Genomic DNA, 16,556 nt, shown 5'->3' on the forward strand with positions numbered 1-16,556 from the left:
TAAAGTTGACAAATTAGTTAGTTTAATGATTATTTCTATTTGAAATAGAAGCAACAATTCCCACTCATAAAATTTTAACTTTAAAATAAGCAAAATTCATATCAAACACATCTAATTGCTCCAATGAAGCAAATCAATCCAATACATAATTCATTAACTAGTCAGACTATTGCAAAGGCTTGTATCACCGAAATGCTCACAGATTCAATTTTTAAGTGATAAGTGCTCTATTACTTTTGATCCGGAGATGCTACCTGTACAGGGTGCTTAGTCAATTTATTTGTACACTATATATTATTTTGTTATTTATTTTCTATAATAATAAATATTTAATGTTTGGGTCCAAAAGTAATAGGTGCTTGAGCGCTCCTCTCAACACTCAATAGGTCCGCCCTTGTGCAGCCATATTTTGTAATTTTTCAAAGATTAGGAAATCATGCTAGTAACATGTTAAATAAATAAAATAATAGAAAAGAGAAAAAGAGATGTATAAGAAAGAGTCTATAGATTGTTATTACTCAAAATTTCCTATAAATTAAATGTTACTCGTAAAGGAGTATATTTATAGGAATAAGATCTTGTTCTCCAAGAAAAATTGTGTTACAAACTGATGTTACTTTTAGCTCAATATGATTAGTAAGATAAGAGACCAAACCCCCCTTAATTGTACTTTTTTTTTTTCTTTGAGTTCCATTTCTATTATATAAATAAAAGAAACTAGGCCTAGGCTCGCCTAGTGGATTTGCTGATTATTTGTTTTAGAAGAATAGATCAAGCCACCGCAGAATGGTTCTCTTCCATTTATTTTTATTTTTTTGGCTTCTTCATATATCAGGAAACTTGATCAAGCTACCCACATAAATAATTGATATCTATTTGGTTACAATTTGAAAACCTTCTAGGAGGAAAATGATGCAAAAGTCACAAGAGAAAGAAGAAAAGGAAGAAACTGTGAGAAAGTATGTTTCACTAAGTGTGTACCGTGGTGGCCTATTGCTTTTCTCTTTCGTCTCGTCCAAAAAGGACACCGTACTAGTACTAATTATTAAGGCATGGACTTGTTTCATTCATCCACTAAAAATAGGAAGTAAATACATATCATTTAGATTCTATTTAAATGGCAACAGCTTGGGGCTCCAACTATCTAAAAAATCATTCCTACACACGCATTGAACTGAATCAATAAAATGGTTGCAATATTCACTAATGTAGGGATTATGATACCCAATATTACCACCTTCACAAGACCAACATCATATTGTACTTGTTTTTCCTCTATCACCTCACTCTGTCTCTCTACACCTGCTAGCCGCATGAAGATTACTAAACCATCACTTAATCACAAGTCTGCTAATATTTCCGCTAATTTTTCATCTTCAAATGAAAACCCAATTAGGCGTTCAGGGAATTACGAGCCTACCATGTGGGATTTTCAATTTATTCAGTCCATAGGCAATGATTATGTGGTATAGTTTTTTTTTTTAAGTTCCTGTTATTCAATAATATGCATAATATACATAGTTGTATTATCATTCGAACAGTTACCTGAATACATATTTGAGCTGATCATTTGTAAATGTGTTGCGTAGGGAGAGAAGTATATGAAGCGATTTACCGAACTGAAGGCAGAAATTAAGAAGAATTTGATGATGATGATGGTTGAGGGATCATCAGATGAATTGGAAAAGTTGGAGCTGATTGATAATTTACAGAGGCTTGGAGTGAGTTACCACTTCAAATATGAAATTATGCAAATTTTGAGGACCATACACCAGAGTAGTGCAGCCACAGGAGATTCATTACACTCCACAGCTTTGAAATTTAGACTCTTGAGAGAACATGGTTTTGATATCTCCCAAGGTACTATACTATTTTTGACAATCTTTTCTTCTTTCATGATCTAATGTTTGGCTTTAGGGCATCTATTTTTTTAAGCCCCATATGAATTTACATTGAATCTATCGAAGGAACAATTCATTAGTAATCCAAACTTCAAAAGATTTTCTTCTACATAATTCAGGTGCAAGCTACAAAATAAGAAATAGCATATAAGTCAACATTTTAGGTTCTGACCATTCTATTTTCTTATGTTCTAGATATATTGAACGATTTCGGGGATGAGAATGGCAATCTGAAGCAGAGTATTTGTAACGACACAAAAGGTTTATTAGAACTGTATGAAGCTTCGTTTCTCTCTACAGAAACTGAATTCACTTTGAAAAATGCCACAACATTCACCGTGGCACATCTTAAGAATTATGTTGATAATCATCCTGGTGATCAAGACAACATAATGGTGGCATTAGTCCTCCATGCCTTGGAACTTCCAAAACATTGGACAATGACAAGATTAGAGACAGAGTGGTATATTAGCATTTACGAGAGAATGTCAAATGCTAATCCCCTCTTGCTCGAGCTTTCTAAGTTGGACTTCAACATTGTTCAAACAGCATACCAAGAAGATTTGAGAACACTGTCTAAGGTGAGATATCTTTACAATGTTAGTGTATAAAAAGTTAAACTCCTTAGATATATTTATTGCTACAAGCCTACGACGTACTTAAAACATGTCAAAATAATTACTCTCATACAACATTTATTTTCATGTAATGTAAAAGTGGTGGAAGAGCACAAGTCTGGCAGAAAAGTTGTCATTTTCAAGAGATAGACTGGTGGAAGACTTTTTGTGGTCAGTTGGGTTAGCATTTGAGCCTCAACACAACTACTGCCGAAGAATGTTGACAAAGGTCGTTGCATTGATTGTAGTAATAGATGATATTTATGATGTCTATGGCACTCTTAATGAGTTGGAAATCTTCACTGATGCCGTTGAAAGGTCAGTAACTTTAAGGACGCAATGACATTCTGTCACTACTACTAGTTTTCTTAATCGTTCTTGTCTTGTTTGTCATGTGAAAAGTTGGTTTATTGTAATAAAAATTCAGATGGGATATAAAAGCAATGGAGCGGCTTCCAGACTATATGAAATTATGCTACCTTGCACTCTTCAACTCTACCAATGAAATGGCGTATGATATTCTCAAAGAGCAAGGGATCAATGTCCTACCTTACCTCACAAAACAAGTAAAATTCATTCTACCTAGAATCTTTAATTCCCTTCTTTTAGTTTCAAATTTCATCAATCTGCTGATCTCTTTCCCCATATCCCCCATCTCTGAGGCAGAAGCAATATATAAATTTGGTGTATTCAACCATCAAATTTTTTGGCATTAAACTTGTTTTTTTTTTTTTTTTTTTTTTTTTTTAGCAAAAGTCCATACAAGGTGGATTGTGGGGTTTAGGCACAACCCCAACTGATAGATTTGTCAAACATAAGTAGCACAATGAGGAGGACATAAACCTTAGCCTCTATACAAAAAGGAAGAGTGTAGCTAATCACTCTTAGGTACTTAGGGGATAATTGATAACTATTGGATTGGATAACAATATAGGAGTCAGAGTGAAAAGGACACGAGGGGGTTGCTCAATTGGTAAGCACCATCTAGCTCCGACTTGAAGATTGTGGGTTCGAGTCACTAATGGAGTAAAAGGAGGAAGCTCCTGGAGGGAGGGATAAAAAAAAAGTCAAGAGTGAGAGTAGTCATCTATACAAAGTAGTTAAAACTATTAGATGTGCATTATCAGCTACCATCATTAATAACAAAATGAGTCCTCCTTGTTTAGATTTACTTATTTTGGTGTGCCTTCTGTATCCATCCTGATATATAATAGCCTTAACCATATTAGGCAGAGAGTTGACATTCTCAAAATTTATGTACATTTTGTTCCTTTCCCAAAGGTTAGCAAGATAATCCACAGCCATGTTAATCTCTCTATAAATGTGGGCAAAAGAACAGTTGAGACTCTTAGAGAGGTTAATAATATGACTAATAATCTGCTTCATTCGCCAAGAGATCTTCATTTTGTTAATCATGTCGATGACAACTTGAGAGTCAGATTTTGATATTAAACTCAATTCACTTTTGAAGGGTTTAGAACCTAATATATATATATATATATATATATATATATATATATATATATATATATATATATATATATATATATATATATATGCTGTCATGTGACCAGGAGGTCACGGGTTCGAGCCGTGGAAACAGCCTCTTGCAGAAATGCAAGGTAAGACTGCGTACAATAGACCCTTGTGGTCCGGCCCTTCCCCTGCGCGGGAGCTTAGTGCACCGGACTGCCCTTTTTTTTTTTTAGTGATTTTTCATACACGTGTGTGGAAAAAAAGTTGGGTTTAATTGAAAGCATTGAATCCATGCAATATTGATCTTTGACTCCCTCCCCCACAACCCCACCCCTACAAACCACAAATTAAACAACTAAATCCATTTATTTGCGCTATTAATTGAGCAAGTTGTTAATTAGTGGGCAGATTTGTGCAAAGCTTACTTACGAGAAGCGAGGTGGTACTACAATGAGCATATGCCAACACTGCAAGAGTACATGGATAATGCATGGATCTCAATTGCAACTCCTTTGGTATTGGTCCATGCATTCATCTTTGCCACAAGTTCAATTACCAAAGAGGCATTGGAATCCTTAAACAATTATCCTGACATAATTCGTCGGTGTGCTACAATTAATCGTTACGTCGATGATTTGGGGACATCGTCGGTACTTTTTCATACCTTAATTCCTCTCACATAAAATTATGAGTACTACTTGATTTCAAGATTAACTTAATTTAGCGTATTCCATTTGTTTCATTTTTATGTTGCTCTTATTAATTCAGGAAGAACTGAAAAGGGGTGATGTTTCCAAGTCGATTCAATGTTACATGAAGGAGAAGGGTGCTTCGGAAGAAGAGGCACGAAAACACATCAAGTTTTTGATAAATGAGACGTGGGAACTGATGAACAAAGACCTAAGGGAAGAACTGCTATTTTCTGAAGAATTCATTGGGATTGTGTTAAATTTTTTAAGAGCATCACATTGCATATACCAGCATGGAGATGGACATGGAATTCAAAATTCCCACATTACAAATCGGATTTCCAAACTACTCTTTGAGCCTATCACCATATAATTCCATAGTAGTGGAGCATCCACTGTGCTTACTAGTGTGTATGATTAAAGTAAAAAACGGGTCTCTCAGCAAAAAGGATAATTCCATAGTGTCTTAATTGCTCAATATCTAAAAAAGCAAAAAGCTCTGCTTCACATCATTCTTCAGCACTTCACACTTTTAGTTCCGTAAAGTGATCACTGCCAAAATCACTTTATGGCGTAGCAACACCAGCTCGTTCCCTGTTGCAACGAGCCAGAAACTTTGTACTCTGCAACTTTGGTTAAAAAAAATAAAAAAATCTAACTTTCTGTAGCAAATTTCAAATTAAATTACTGTTTAAAATATTGTTTAGATATCATTGGTGAATGCATTTTAGATCAGAAGTTATGTACTTTTGAAGATGAATCACGATTATCTCGATAGAATACTTCGTTCCTTTGTCATATTCCAATTTTTCTACTTACTTGTTTTGCCTTGTCAATAGATTGTTGTTCTCGTTGGTGTATTATCCATTCAGTAAATTTCTTAAATGGTCACTTAAGGAAATTACGGAACAAAGTTACTTTGTTTGTTTTGTATCAATAAAACGTCTCAACTTGTGTGTTACATCTTAAAAGACTACTATTGTCAGATTATGAACTACATTCGCCGAAAATCTTTATTGGCATTTTAAATTTTAATTTGTATTCCACGTTAAACCTAACTAGTAGCCTAGTAATAAAATTATTGAAAACATTTACTTGGGATTATTTTCGGTCTCATGAAAACTAGGAAGTGCTTGTCCACCGAGGAAGCTACTAATAAAAAAATCACAACTCAAAACACAGTAGTGTATTTGAGACGTAATTAAGTTAATGAGAAAATAACAACTCAAAACACAAAATCTATACCTATATATATTATTAAAAAGAGGATAATTTGGCATAAGATTGTGACAAGTGGCAGTGTAGGATTATGACAAGTGGTAGTTTTAGGACAAAAAATAGTTAATAATTAGTTATTAGTTATTGTTTTTGAATTTCAATTAAAAATATCTTCATATACAAAAATAATAATAATAATAATAATAATTATAATTATAATTATAATCTATCTATTATTAAAAGAGTTAAAGATAAATTTTTGAATTAAAAATGAAAGATAACTTCTACTCAGTTTTAATATAAATATCACGTGACTGATTTTGAAAAAAAAAAAAAAAACAGACACACAACACAATGCACGTGTTTGAGCACTTTATATGACACACTTATATAATACTGTACTAATTTTATATGTGTTATGAATGGTGGATTTATGGCGTTTCTGAATGACAACACAATACACGCGTTTGACTAATTTATATGACACACTTATATATATAACGCTAATTTTATATGCATTATGCATGATGAATTTATGACGTTATAAACAAAACAATAATTGTATCTTAATTTAAAAATAGACAAAGAAAATAGAAAAAACAAAAAAGAGACAAAAACAAGCTAAATAGAACAAAATTAACCGCATGTCTCTTACCCCCACATTACCCCCACTAACTCACAAACACACATGCACGGTTTATATCTAAAAGCATTTACGATAATATGGTTTGAAAACCGTATCATACATAGTTTTATATCTTTCGTGCATGTGTACCCACAAGTTGGCAACATCAAAAGAGTATCTAAACCGCTAATATAACCGTCCCTTACCCCCAATTACCCCCGCTACAATTTCTTGCTATGTTTTTATACAAAAAAGTATCAATTTTGATATTTTATTATTTTGAGTATGTTGCTCGGAATTTAACTGAAGGCAAGAGGAGAGGGTACAACTTATAAGGAAGTAAAATGGGACGACAGGGAAGTCTCTACATGCTATATGGTTCGATTTTGCCATCACGATCTGTTCGTGATTACCAAAAGTGATTTGGATCAGTTCCGAAATCGTACTCTTGTATTTGTTTAACGAAAAACTATATTGGGGTCTTTGAAAAAAAAAAAAAAAACTTTAATCATGGATATGATTTGTCATTATTTTGCACGGTCTTGTTTTTGAATTCCGTACTTCATTTGATCGAGGAATACAATCAAATTCTGAAAAGATGTTTTAATTGCCATATAGATTTGGTTGTGATTCATTACTTATGTGAATTTCATGTCTTTTTTACGATTTTAATAAGTGTTATTTTGCAGGAATAATATCGACATGATTATGTCCTCGAAAATATAAATTATGTGTGTTAAGATCTCAAATTATCACGATTATGAAAGCAAAAAAAATATTATTCACCTATTAACTGACATGCATGCATAATGGCCTGTTTACAAGATGCCCCACTTTTGCATCTTCTCTTTATGTTTTCTTTCACACTTCAATTCCAGGTACGGACAAACACATTTGAAAGGATGGCCCCTCTTACCCATACAATTGATAATGTGTTGAAACGTGCACCTATGTATTCTTTAACACTTCCTTGCTACTTCACTGAGTAGCAGATAGTTTTTCATAAATCATTCTACTCAGTTATGTTGCATCTGAAGTAGTTTTTTTTGAAGAGTAGATTCTTATTTTATTTTTACCTTAAATTTAGAATTTTGCAGAAGTTATGTTCTCCTAAATAAAGAGTCTAATTATGACGGCTATTTTACTACTTATTCATGTCGATTATGCAGTGGTATATATCACTGTATGTACATGTAACAACCCGAAATTTTCCGAGTGAATTTTAAAAAATTTCCTTAATTATAGTTTACTAATTTTAATGAGTTTCATATCAAAGTGAGTACTATTAAAATATATTTATATAATATATATGTGCTACTAAAAATATTGCTTTTACACATATAATGTATGAGATAGTTTATTAATTATAAGTAGTAAAGGGTCAAATTTATATTAGTGGACGTTATATATATTTGTATTTGGTTAATGAAAAGATAGTGGGCCAAGCCCACTTCGTGCAGCAGTTGGCTTAGAAGGGGTAATAGGTGTTTTGGGGGGTTTCTTTCGAGGAGAAGTATTAGTAGAAATGATTTCATAGGGCGACGCTGCTGCTATAAGAACCGGTACAGAGGAATATTTTTTTTTATTTCTCTTGGTGAAGAAAGACAAGCATTCAGGTACATATTGTTACTGTTTTTAGTATGAAAGCATAGAATTGGTATTGCAGAGATACGTAGTGGTGTATAGGTTATGGCAATAAAAGAATGAAGAGAATGCTAATGATTACTCTAATGATTATGACAATTATGGGAAGTTGAGAATTGATTTAAAGGAATGAAATTGCTACTGTTTGCCTCAAAAAAAATAAAAATCCGTGCACTGCTACGGTGCTCACTTTTGGGCTTCGAATAAGACAAAATAGGTTTTCAAAGTGGCAAATTACTCTTCTTTGTTTCAAGTCACCAACTGTGTCGATTTCTTTTTAATATTTGTTTTTATTTTCTTTCTTTATTTAATTACACACTACCATTATTAGTATTTTAGTACTAAAACATATGTATATAGTTGGTTATTAAAGTTACTAGGATATAGTTCTTTCATTTAAAGAAATTATGAAATTTGGGTATAGAATGTTGAGATTTAATTCTAAACCCAAAATTATAGGATTAGTTTTCCTAGGCTAATTTGGACTATTTATTTATGGTATTGAATAGATTGAGGCTATTGGAGTTTGTTTGAAGGAAATTTGGCACTTTCGGAGAGGTTGTGTTTCGGCTATAAGGCAAGTGAGGCTTAAACTCTTAGTTTACTTGTTTTTCATAAAAAAACATATGGTTTGTGTTGTATGTATGCATTTAAACCATTTAGTTCGTGTGAGTGGGCAAGCATGATCTAAATTGGATAATTTCCAAGTTACAATAATTTATCCGTTGATTGAAAAATAGCTTCAAATTCATACTACGCAACTAGAGTTAGCCACTTAATTCTAAGGATGACAGTATAAATTTTTCTCTACAATAACTGTAGTAGTGTAGGATGAATTTGAGATTATTTTTCAATCAAAGGAGGTAATCTAGGCAATGCTAGATGAGGTGTTCTTAGGGAACAGTAGTTTTGACCTTACTTAAGCACTGATTCATTTTCATAAATTTTGTCTTCATCAGATAAGATCTGCCAGCATACTTTGCCGGTGGTTAGCCATTACAATTATGATAAGAAAAATTAAAAAATAGATATGGTGAGACGGTGGTTGTGCACAGATATAGTTAAAAATGACACTCGTAACATTAGATTCGGATTGTGACAAATCCAGAAAATTGCAAAAGCAGATTTGAATAGTGTGTAAAAAATAAAATAACTACGAAGTTGATGACTACCAAAATCATGCAAAGCAATCTAAAAGAAATAAGATTGTGAAGTCAGCGATTCAATTATTCGTATAGTCATGTCAAATGTGAAACATGAGTACTATAGATGTACAGTTACTCGCAGTCCTTTTCCTTGAGATTGCCTTGTGGCTTGTGCTCTTTTCTTTCCAATATAAGGTTCATCAAATCTAATCAGACTTTAATATATCATACGCAAACTAAATCATCATTACCAGATAAAATCTACTAATCTTTCCAAGTTATATGAAAAATAGAAATTAAGGGCACTACACTACTTTTTTCATTTCAACAGTGCAAAGACACGTTTTATGGCTAATTGATTAGTGCTAATTAAGTGTTTGGTGTAAATTTCTCATAATTTTCTTGAAGGATAAGTATTTGCACTTCTAGAAACTAAGGTTCCTTTCTTCTCACTCGGTAGCATCCACAATGCAGCCCTAAGGGGTTTGAGAGTCTTGTTTAGTGGGACAATTTGTGAGCTAGACACAAGTGTTACCGTGCCACTTGTGTGTATCTCTTTTTTCCCGTGAATCTACTGAGGTTATTCTCTCGATTTCATAGTCTCTTTTATATAATGGCTGGTTCATCTCCATTATATAGTGTAGGTTGATTGATCGAATCACATTAAATTATTGTGTCTCTTTTGGTATATTTGTCTTTTGTTATCTTATTTATCATCTCTCAAAGTTTGAGTTTCTGCATAACACCTGATTATTTCGATCCTAAAACTAACCTCATATGTGTTGGAAATAATAATTCAAAATTGTAAGAAACCAAAATTGGATAGGATTTGGTATTTTAATTCATGTCTAATTAGGATTTATAGTCAAATTAATATAGGAATAGATTTTCCTGTTTTAAGTTAAATTAGGTTTTATACTATTATAAATAGGGTTGCTGCTATATATTTTATGTTGTAGAGATTGTAAAGAGCATTCAGAGATTCATAGAGTTTATCAATATAATATTTTCTTTCAAATTGGTATCAAAGCTTCTACGATCCTGGTGGAAAATCAAAGAGCTTCAGCTACCTGCGGGCGGCTATAAGCCATATATGCCATCCGTCAAGCCAATGATTTTGTGGCACACGCCAGGCCAATAATATGCATGTGAAAAACAGTCATGCTGAGAATGATTGAAAAAAAACATAGCAGGTTTCAAAAAGGTGCAAACAAATTTGCACAAGAGGAAGGAGCGATCTTCTCTACAAATTGGAGAAGTGAGTTAAAAAAAATGGAGAGAAAGTGCTCTAACGAGTGAAGGTTGAAGAGAAAGTGCTTTAACAATTGAAGGTTGGTGAGAAAGTGCATCAACAAAATTGGAATGTTGGAGAGAAAGTATTCCAATGATTGTGAAGGTTGAAGAGAAAGTGCTTCAACAATTGAAGTTTAGTGAGAAAGTGCATCAACAAATTGGAATGTTGGAGAGAAAGTGTTCCAACGATTGTGAAGGTTGAAGAGAAAGTGCTTCAACAACTGAAGGTTGGTGAGAAAGTACATCAACAAATTGGAATGTTGGAGAGAAAGTGCTCCAACGAATGTGAAGGTTGAAGAGAAAGTGCTTCAACAAATTGGAAGATATATAGTGAGTGACGGTTGAAGAGAAAGTGCTTCAACAAATTGGAAGATATATAGTGAGTGACGGTTGAAGAGAAAGTGTTTCAACAATTGATGGACTAGAATAAGTGTTTCAACAATTGGAAGATGGTGACAGTGCATCAAGAATCAGATATACAATTTTGAATTATAGGAGAATGTTGGAAATAATAATTCAAAATTGTAGGAAACCAAGTCGGTTAGGATTTGATATTTTAATTCATGTCTAATTGAGATTTATAGCAAACTAGTATAGGAATAGGTTTTCCTATTTTGAGTTAAATTAGGTCTTATACTATTATAAATAGGGTTGCTGCTATTTATTTTATGTTATGAAGATTGTAGAGAGCATTCAGACATTCATAGAGTTTATCAATATAATATTTTCCTTCAATACGCTTATAAAAACTCGAATGCCTCTCACACATGGCAAGTCGACATTGAAAGAGATTAATTCCGTGATTATTCTCATTGATGGAATTGGTAAATATACCATAGTTACAATGTCATAATAGGATACAAAATATACTAACCTAAATTAGAAGATTTACAAAATATTCTATGACTACATATTTACATTATTTATCACACCCCCGCAATCGAAACGGGAGGTTTACGAACGCTGAGACTGTCCCGAAAATCCTCAAATAAGACCTGCGGCAGTCCTTTAGTGAAAATATCGGCGAGCTGATAGCGGGACGGAACATGAAGGACATGTACGTGGCCGCGCGCCACCTTCTCACGAACAAAATGGATATCCATCTCAATGTGCTTGATGCGCTGATGTTGGACTGGATTCCCTGACAAGTAAATGACACTGACATTATCACAATAAAACAAAGTAGCCTTAGGGACCGGACAATGTAGCTCCAAGAGCAGGTTACGTATCCAACAAGATTCAGAGACAACATTAGCAACTCCCCTATATTCTGCTTCCGCACTGGAGCGGGAAAGAGTAAGTTGGCGTTTGGATGACCAAGATATCAAATTGTCTCCCAAAAACACGCAATAACCCGACATTGAACGTCGTGTTTCGGGACATCCCCCCCAATCAGCATCAGTATACGAAACCAAATCAGTAACTGAAGATGGATAGAGATGCAAACCATGATCAAGAGTACCCTGAATATACCGAATAATCCGTTTAAGAGCAAGCATATGCGTATCTCGAGGAGCATGCATATGAAGACAAATCTGCTGCACGGCATAAGAAATATCCGGTCTGGTGAAGGTTAGATACTGAAGAGCACCTGCAAGACTCCGGAAATGAGTGGGATCTTCACAAAGATCGCCAGAAGCGGCACTGACCTTTGAACAGCGGAGAGTATCTGAAGAAGCAGTAAGAATAATATCATCCATGTCACACCCATTTTAACCCCGGAGAGTTAAATTTAGAAGTACGACATATTGGAGATTCCTATTTTTTGTTTGGGTTTAAGGAGTCGCCACCTAATTATCTATGGTGAATTAGAACACCTAAAGTTTATTAAAGTTATGTTTAAAGTTAACTTTGTTTAAGGTCTGCGAAACTTTAAGATTCTAGGTAAGGGTTCAATTAGTCTAAAGGGAAGGTATTAGGCACCCTTCAAGACCCATTAACAATGGTTAACCGACCGGACTTATGATTAATTAGGCTAAGTGTAAATATAGTATTATAGGAAAGGAAATAGCTTTGTAAATATGACTAAAGTTGTAGATAACCATGTGAGAATGCTGTTTAAAATAAAAATTGTATAAAAATAATGATTTGTATAAAAGAGTATTTCTAATGTTATTTTGTAAACACGGGTTATAAATGTCGTCAAGGTTTTAAAACGAAAGTGTAATAGTGTTGTTCAAAATAATACTTGTAGAAAATGTAATAATTTGCGTAAAAGAAGATTCTAAATGTTAAATGAGACTCAAAATATTGCTAAGGCCTTAAATAAAAAATATAGTAATGTTAATCGAAAAAATAAGATTTTGTAGAAGATAGGGTAATTTGCCTATGAATAATAGCCTTTTAAAAGATGATTTGGCAAATGTTATCTTTAGATAAAAAATGATGTTATATGAATATGGTGGTATAGAAATGCCTAGACTTATGTTCTTAAATATGATGAAAAGTCCATAAGTTTCTTTCTATTTTGATCACTCTTTATTTAACCAATTTCGGCTAAAAATATGTATAATTGGATAAATCTTGAAAATGTTTATAAAATATAATTGGATTCCTATTTAACGACGTTTTGAAATTCATGAGATAGTAAGAATGAAAGATGATTTATTTAACTCAAAATATATAGTCATATTATTTGAAAATCAATTACTCGAATAAATGTTATAGGTACTATAAATAGTTTAGAAAATAGAAGTGAATGTAATTTGTGGATTTAACTACCCATTACTAAACTAAAACCCTTAATATACTAGAATTTATCTAAGTTAATAAAATAAGATGTTAGTCATACAAAGCAGAGAGAAATACACAATCATAAAATAAGGAAGAGAGTAGAAGAATAAATGAGTTTGGCCAATTTATCATGGGCTCAACTGCTGAACTGTTCACGTTTATTGGGCTTAGGCCCAAATAAGTTTCTTTGTATTGCTGCTGTGGGCTGTTTTTGTTGGGCTTCGGCCCAGCAACTTTCATGTATGGTTGCGGATGGCCGAACGAGGCTAACGAGAAATGCATAGAGAGATCAAGGACTGAGTTACAATTAAGGTAGTATGATATATAGATGCATTTGAAAGAGTTATAGACTAGGCATAAGATCACAAATTAATGGCAAGTTGATCACAGTACTGAAGAAACAGTCACAAACCATATACAGAAGAAGCATGGTCAACTTAAGTCCAGAACATGAGATATGACATACAAATGGAACAAAAGTGACAAATTGTTAAATTGAGAAGAGTGCAGTGACCCAATTAGCACAATCTAAATAGCATAGATAGATTATTAAAAGGGTAGGAATAGTCACAGAGATTTCCTTATATCATACTTCAAAAGGTAAAACCAAATGAACATTTCTTACGGACACTTCACATGATTTCTGATTTGGTTCAAGTTCCCGAAAGAACTTCATCCAAACGAGATTATCAGTTTTGCACAACTTCATTCGAATGTAAGCCTAAAGTTTCCAATCGCAATACTGAAATGAAATCATTAATGGCTGTTGGGATAGAGGCTGAAAGATGACAAGAGGGGAGCAGAGCAGAGGAAAGGGAAGACTGAATAGAACACGGACTGGACTGACTTAATCAAACGTACGCTGAGTCACAACGAAAATAAACAAATTCATTTACATATGGAGAACAGAGCCCATACATGATATTTTTTATGCAAATGCAGTGTCCCTCTTTTAGATTTGACCACGAAGGCAGATGGCCAGTCGAATGACTGCGCCAGTCGAATCATAAACATTATGCCAAATAGATATGAGATTACCTACACTAAGCATGATCACTAGATTAAACAAAAGAGAGGGAAGAAAAAGCCTAGATACTATGCATACAACTGAATCAATCTAAGGAATGAATATGGTAAAACCGAATTGAACAGACAGAGCACAAAAGTACGCAGCAGTCCAAAACATGCACCAAAATTAGTCTACTGCTCTTTCAACTTGGATAACATTTGTATATATGTATCATAATCAGACAGTAGACTGGACATAGCAGCAACAGCAGCTGTGAGTCAATCAAATATGACTACTGGATTCATATTCAACAGGGCATATACAAATGTCTGGTGACAATGAACGCAGCAAGGAGAACAAAGAGAGCAGGTGCAACAAGAGGTAAATAAAGCATCCGCAGTCACGAGAATTAGGCAGAAGGTTGAGCAGTTTTGCTCAGGAAAACAAAAGAGAAGAAAATAGCTGGAAAAAAAGAAAATTTCTACACATTTAGGTGGCATAATTTTGACGCAGAAAGAATTCTTCTCCAACTTTGAAATTTCAGATTCATGGGAACAACTAAATAACAGGTCACCATATAGTATGCAACCATGGTTCACTTATAATGTCTAAACAAACTCATTTTATGTCTTTTAGTCCTTATGAAATGAAATCAAATAACATGTTTCGATTAGTCCTATTATTAATAGCTTCTCGACTTCAAATCCTTTCAAATTGTATGCCAAAGTATTTATTGGACTACTCAGTCAAATCAGCAAGTTGTGATGCTTATTCAATTCTATCTTCTAGAGCAACAAGGATATTTTAACAACTTTCAGAATTCCAATTCCCAAGTCCATTTTTTTTAGATACGACTTAAAACCATTCCTATCAAGACTATAAACATGCTAGCGATATTTTCAAGTTATCCAAACACTTAGTTAAACCATATCCAGATAGTAGAAGAGGACTGGATGGGATTAGCAGTCCCAAGCAAGCTCGAAATACCCAGTTTCACCAGAAGTGGCATTCAAAATTAACAAATGACTTCTCATCTTATCTTTAGAGGAACATATCACTCGAAATAATGCTTCACATATCGAGTAAGTACATTGCTTTAAAACGAATCAAATAATACACACTGATCACATTTAATTAGACTAAAACCAAACTGAACCAAGCAACTACAAATACTAATTCCAGATTTCAAAAGAAACAAATAGCCCCGTTTCAATTAATATAACGTCATCTTAATGAAACAACTCGAATATCCAAGACGTAGTATTTAGACTATACCCCCACCCTTTACCCTTTTCTATTTTTTATTTTATATGAACTTAACAGATGATAAAATTTTCTTAACACTATCTATGAGCACCTTGATAGGATTAAACAGGAACTTAAAACATGCATAAACAATACTTAATTACCAATAAGACCTCTTCTATTACACTCACATAGCAGACTGCCTGAACTCATGGAATTACTACTAAATCGATTCACAAAAATCCCAAACAAACTAAACTACTAGAATCACAATAAACCAAAACGAGGCAGAATTTACCTTTTTGTGGTACAGTGAAGTGGGGCGTCGACGAGGCCTCGAATCTACTCTCGTTATGAACCGATTCGAACTTGATTAAAGTAATTAAAATTCCAAAATAAAAAATGGAGTAATTGTTGGATGTTTTTTTTTCGATTAAAACTTGTGTTGTAGGGGATTTTCGTGGTTCCAAGATCTTTGTCGATGTTAGGATTCCTTTTTCCCCCGATCTGTTTTCTTCTTGGTTTTTTTTTATCTTGTTTGTTGCTAAAAAAAAAATAATGGGGTGTTTTCCTTCCAGAAATCCCCCTCTAGAAGGTGGAGTCGTCCCTCCTTTTATGGGGGAAATTGGGTGAGTGGAGGAGCAGGGTGCGTCGGTGATGATGAAAAAGGGAAAGAGAGGAGCGGGGGGAGCGTAGGTAGGGTAGAGAGAGGAGTGAGGTGGGGTAGGGGAGCGTGGTGTGGGGTGCGGCGGCGTTGAGTGGGGAAGGGAGAGGCGGAGAACAGGGGAAAAGAAAGAGAGAGAGATGAGGGTAAAGAGAGAGGGAGGCGGAAAGAAAGAGAAAGAGGAAGGGGTTAGGTTTTAGGGGGAAAATTGGACCGGGTCGGGTAAAAAATGGAATTGGGCTGGGTAGGGAAATAATGTGGGCTGAATTGTTTTGGGTAGGGAATAATGTGGGTTGG

At 34.0% G+C, this 16,556-nt stretch overlaps 1 protein-coding gene across 2 annotated transcripts; it reads left to right on the forward strand.

Moving 5' to 3' along the window:
• Positions 1–938: 938 nt before the first annotated feature.
• On the forward strand, positions 939–5,481 carry LOC132598840 ((R)-linalool synthase TPS5, chloroplastic-like). 2 transcript variants are annotated; one of them, XM_060311955.1, is made up of 7 exons: positions 939–959; positions 1,590–1,860; positions 2,097–2,482; positions 2,619–2,836; positions 2,946–3,084; positions 4,396–4,644; positions 4,763–5,481. In XM_060311955.1, exons 2-7 carry the CDS (start codon positions 1,602–1,604, stop codon positions 5,054–5,056), a joined length of 1,545 nt encoding a protein of 514 aa, XP_060167938.1. In that variant the 5' UTR covers positions 939–959; positions 1,590–1,601; the 3' UTR covers positions 5,057–5,481. The 2 variants fall into 2 exon arrangements, with proteins under 2 accessions (XP_060167938.1, XP_060167937.1); XM_060311954.1 differs by lacking the exon at positions 939–959 and adding an exon at positions 1,066–1,466.
• Positions 5,482–16,556: the final 11,075 nt, after the last annotated feature.

This window comes from Lycium barbarum, chromosome 6 (genome assembly GCF_019175385.1).
Source record: "Lycium barbarum isolate Lr01 chromosome 6, ASM1917538v2, whole genome shotgun sequence".
Classification (NCBI taxonomy): domain Eukaryota; kingdom Viridiplantae; phylum Streptophyta; class Magnoliopsida; order Solanales; family Solanaceae; genus Lycium; species Lycium barbarum.

What these genes read in the sequence shown, in the direction of transcription:
- LOC132598840 (XM_060311954.1), top strand. Translation starts at nt 1,188, where the DNA reads ATGGTTGCAATATTCACTAATGTAGGGATTATGATACCCAATATTACC. An exon ending in TGGTTTTGATATCTCCCAAG is followed by an intron (nt 1,861 to 2,096) that starts GTACTATACTAT and finishes CTTATGTTCTAG; the next exon opens with ATATATTGAACGATTTCGGG. An exon ending in ATGATTTGGGGACATCGTCG is followed by an intron (nt 4,645 to 4,762) that starts GTACTTTTTCAT and finishes TTATTAATTCAG; the next exon opens with GAAGAACTGAAAAGGGGTGA.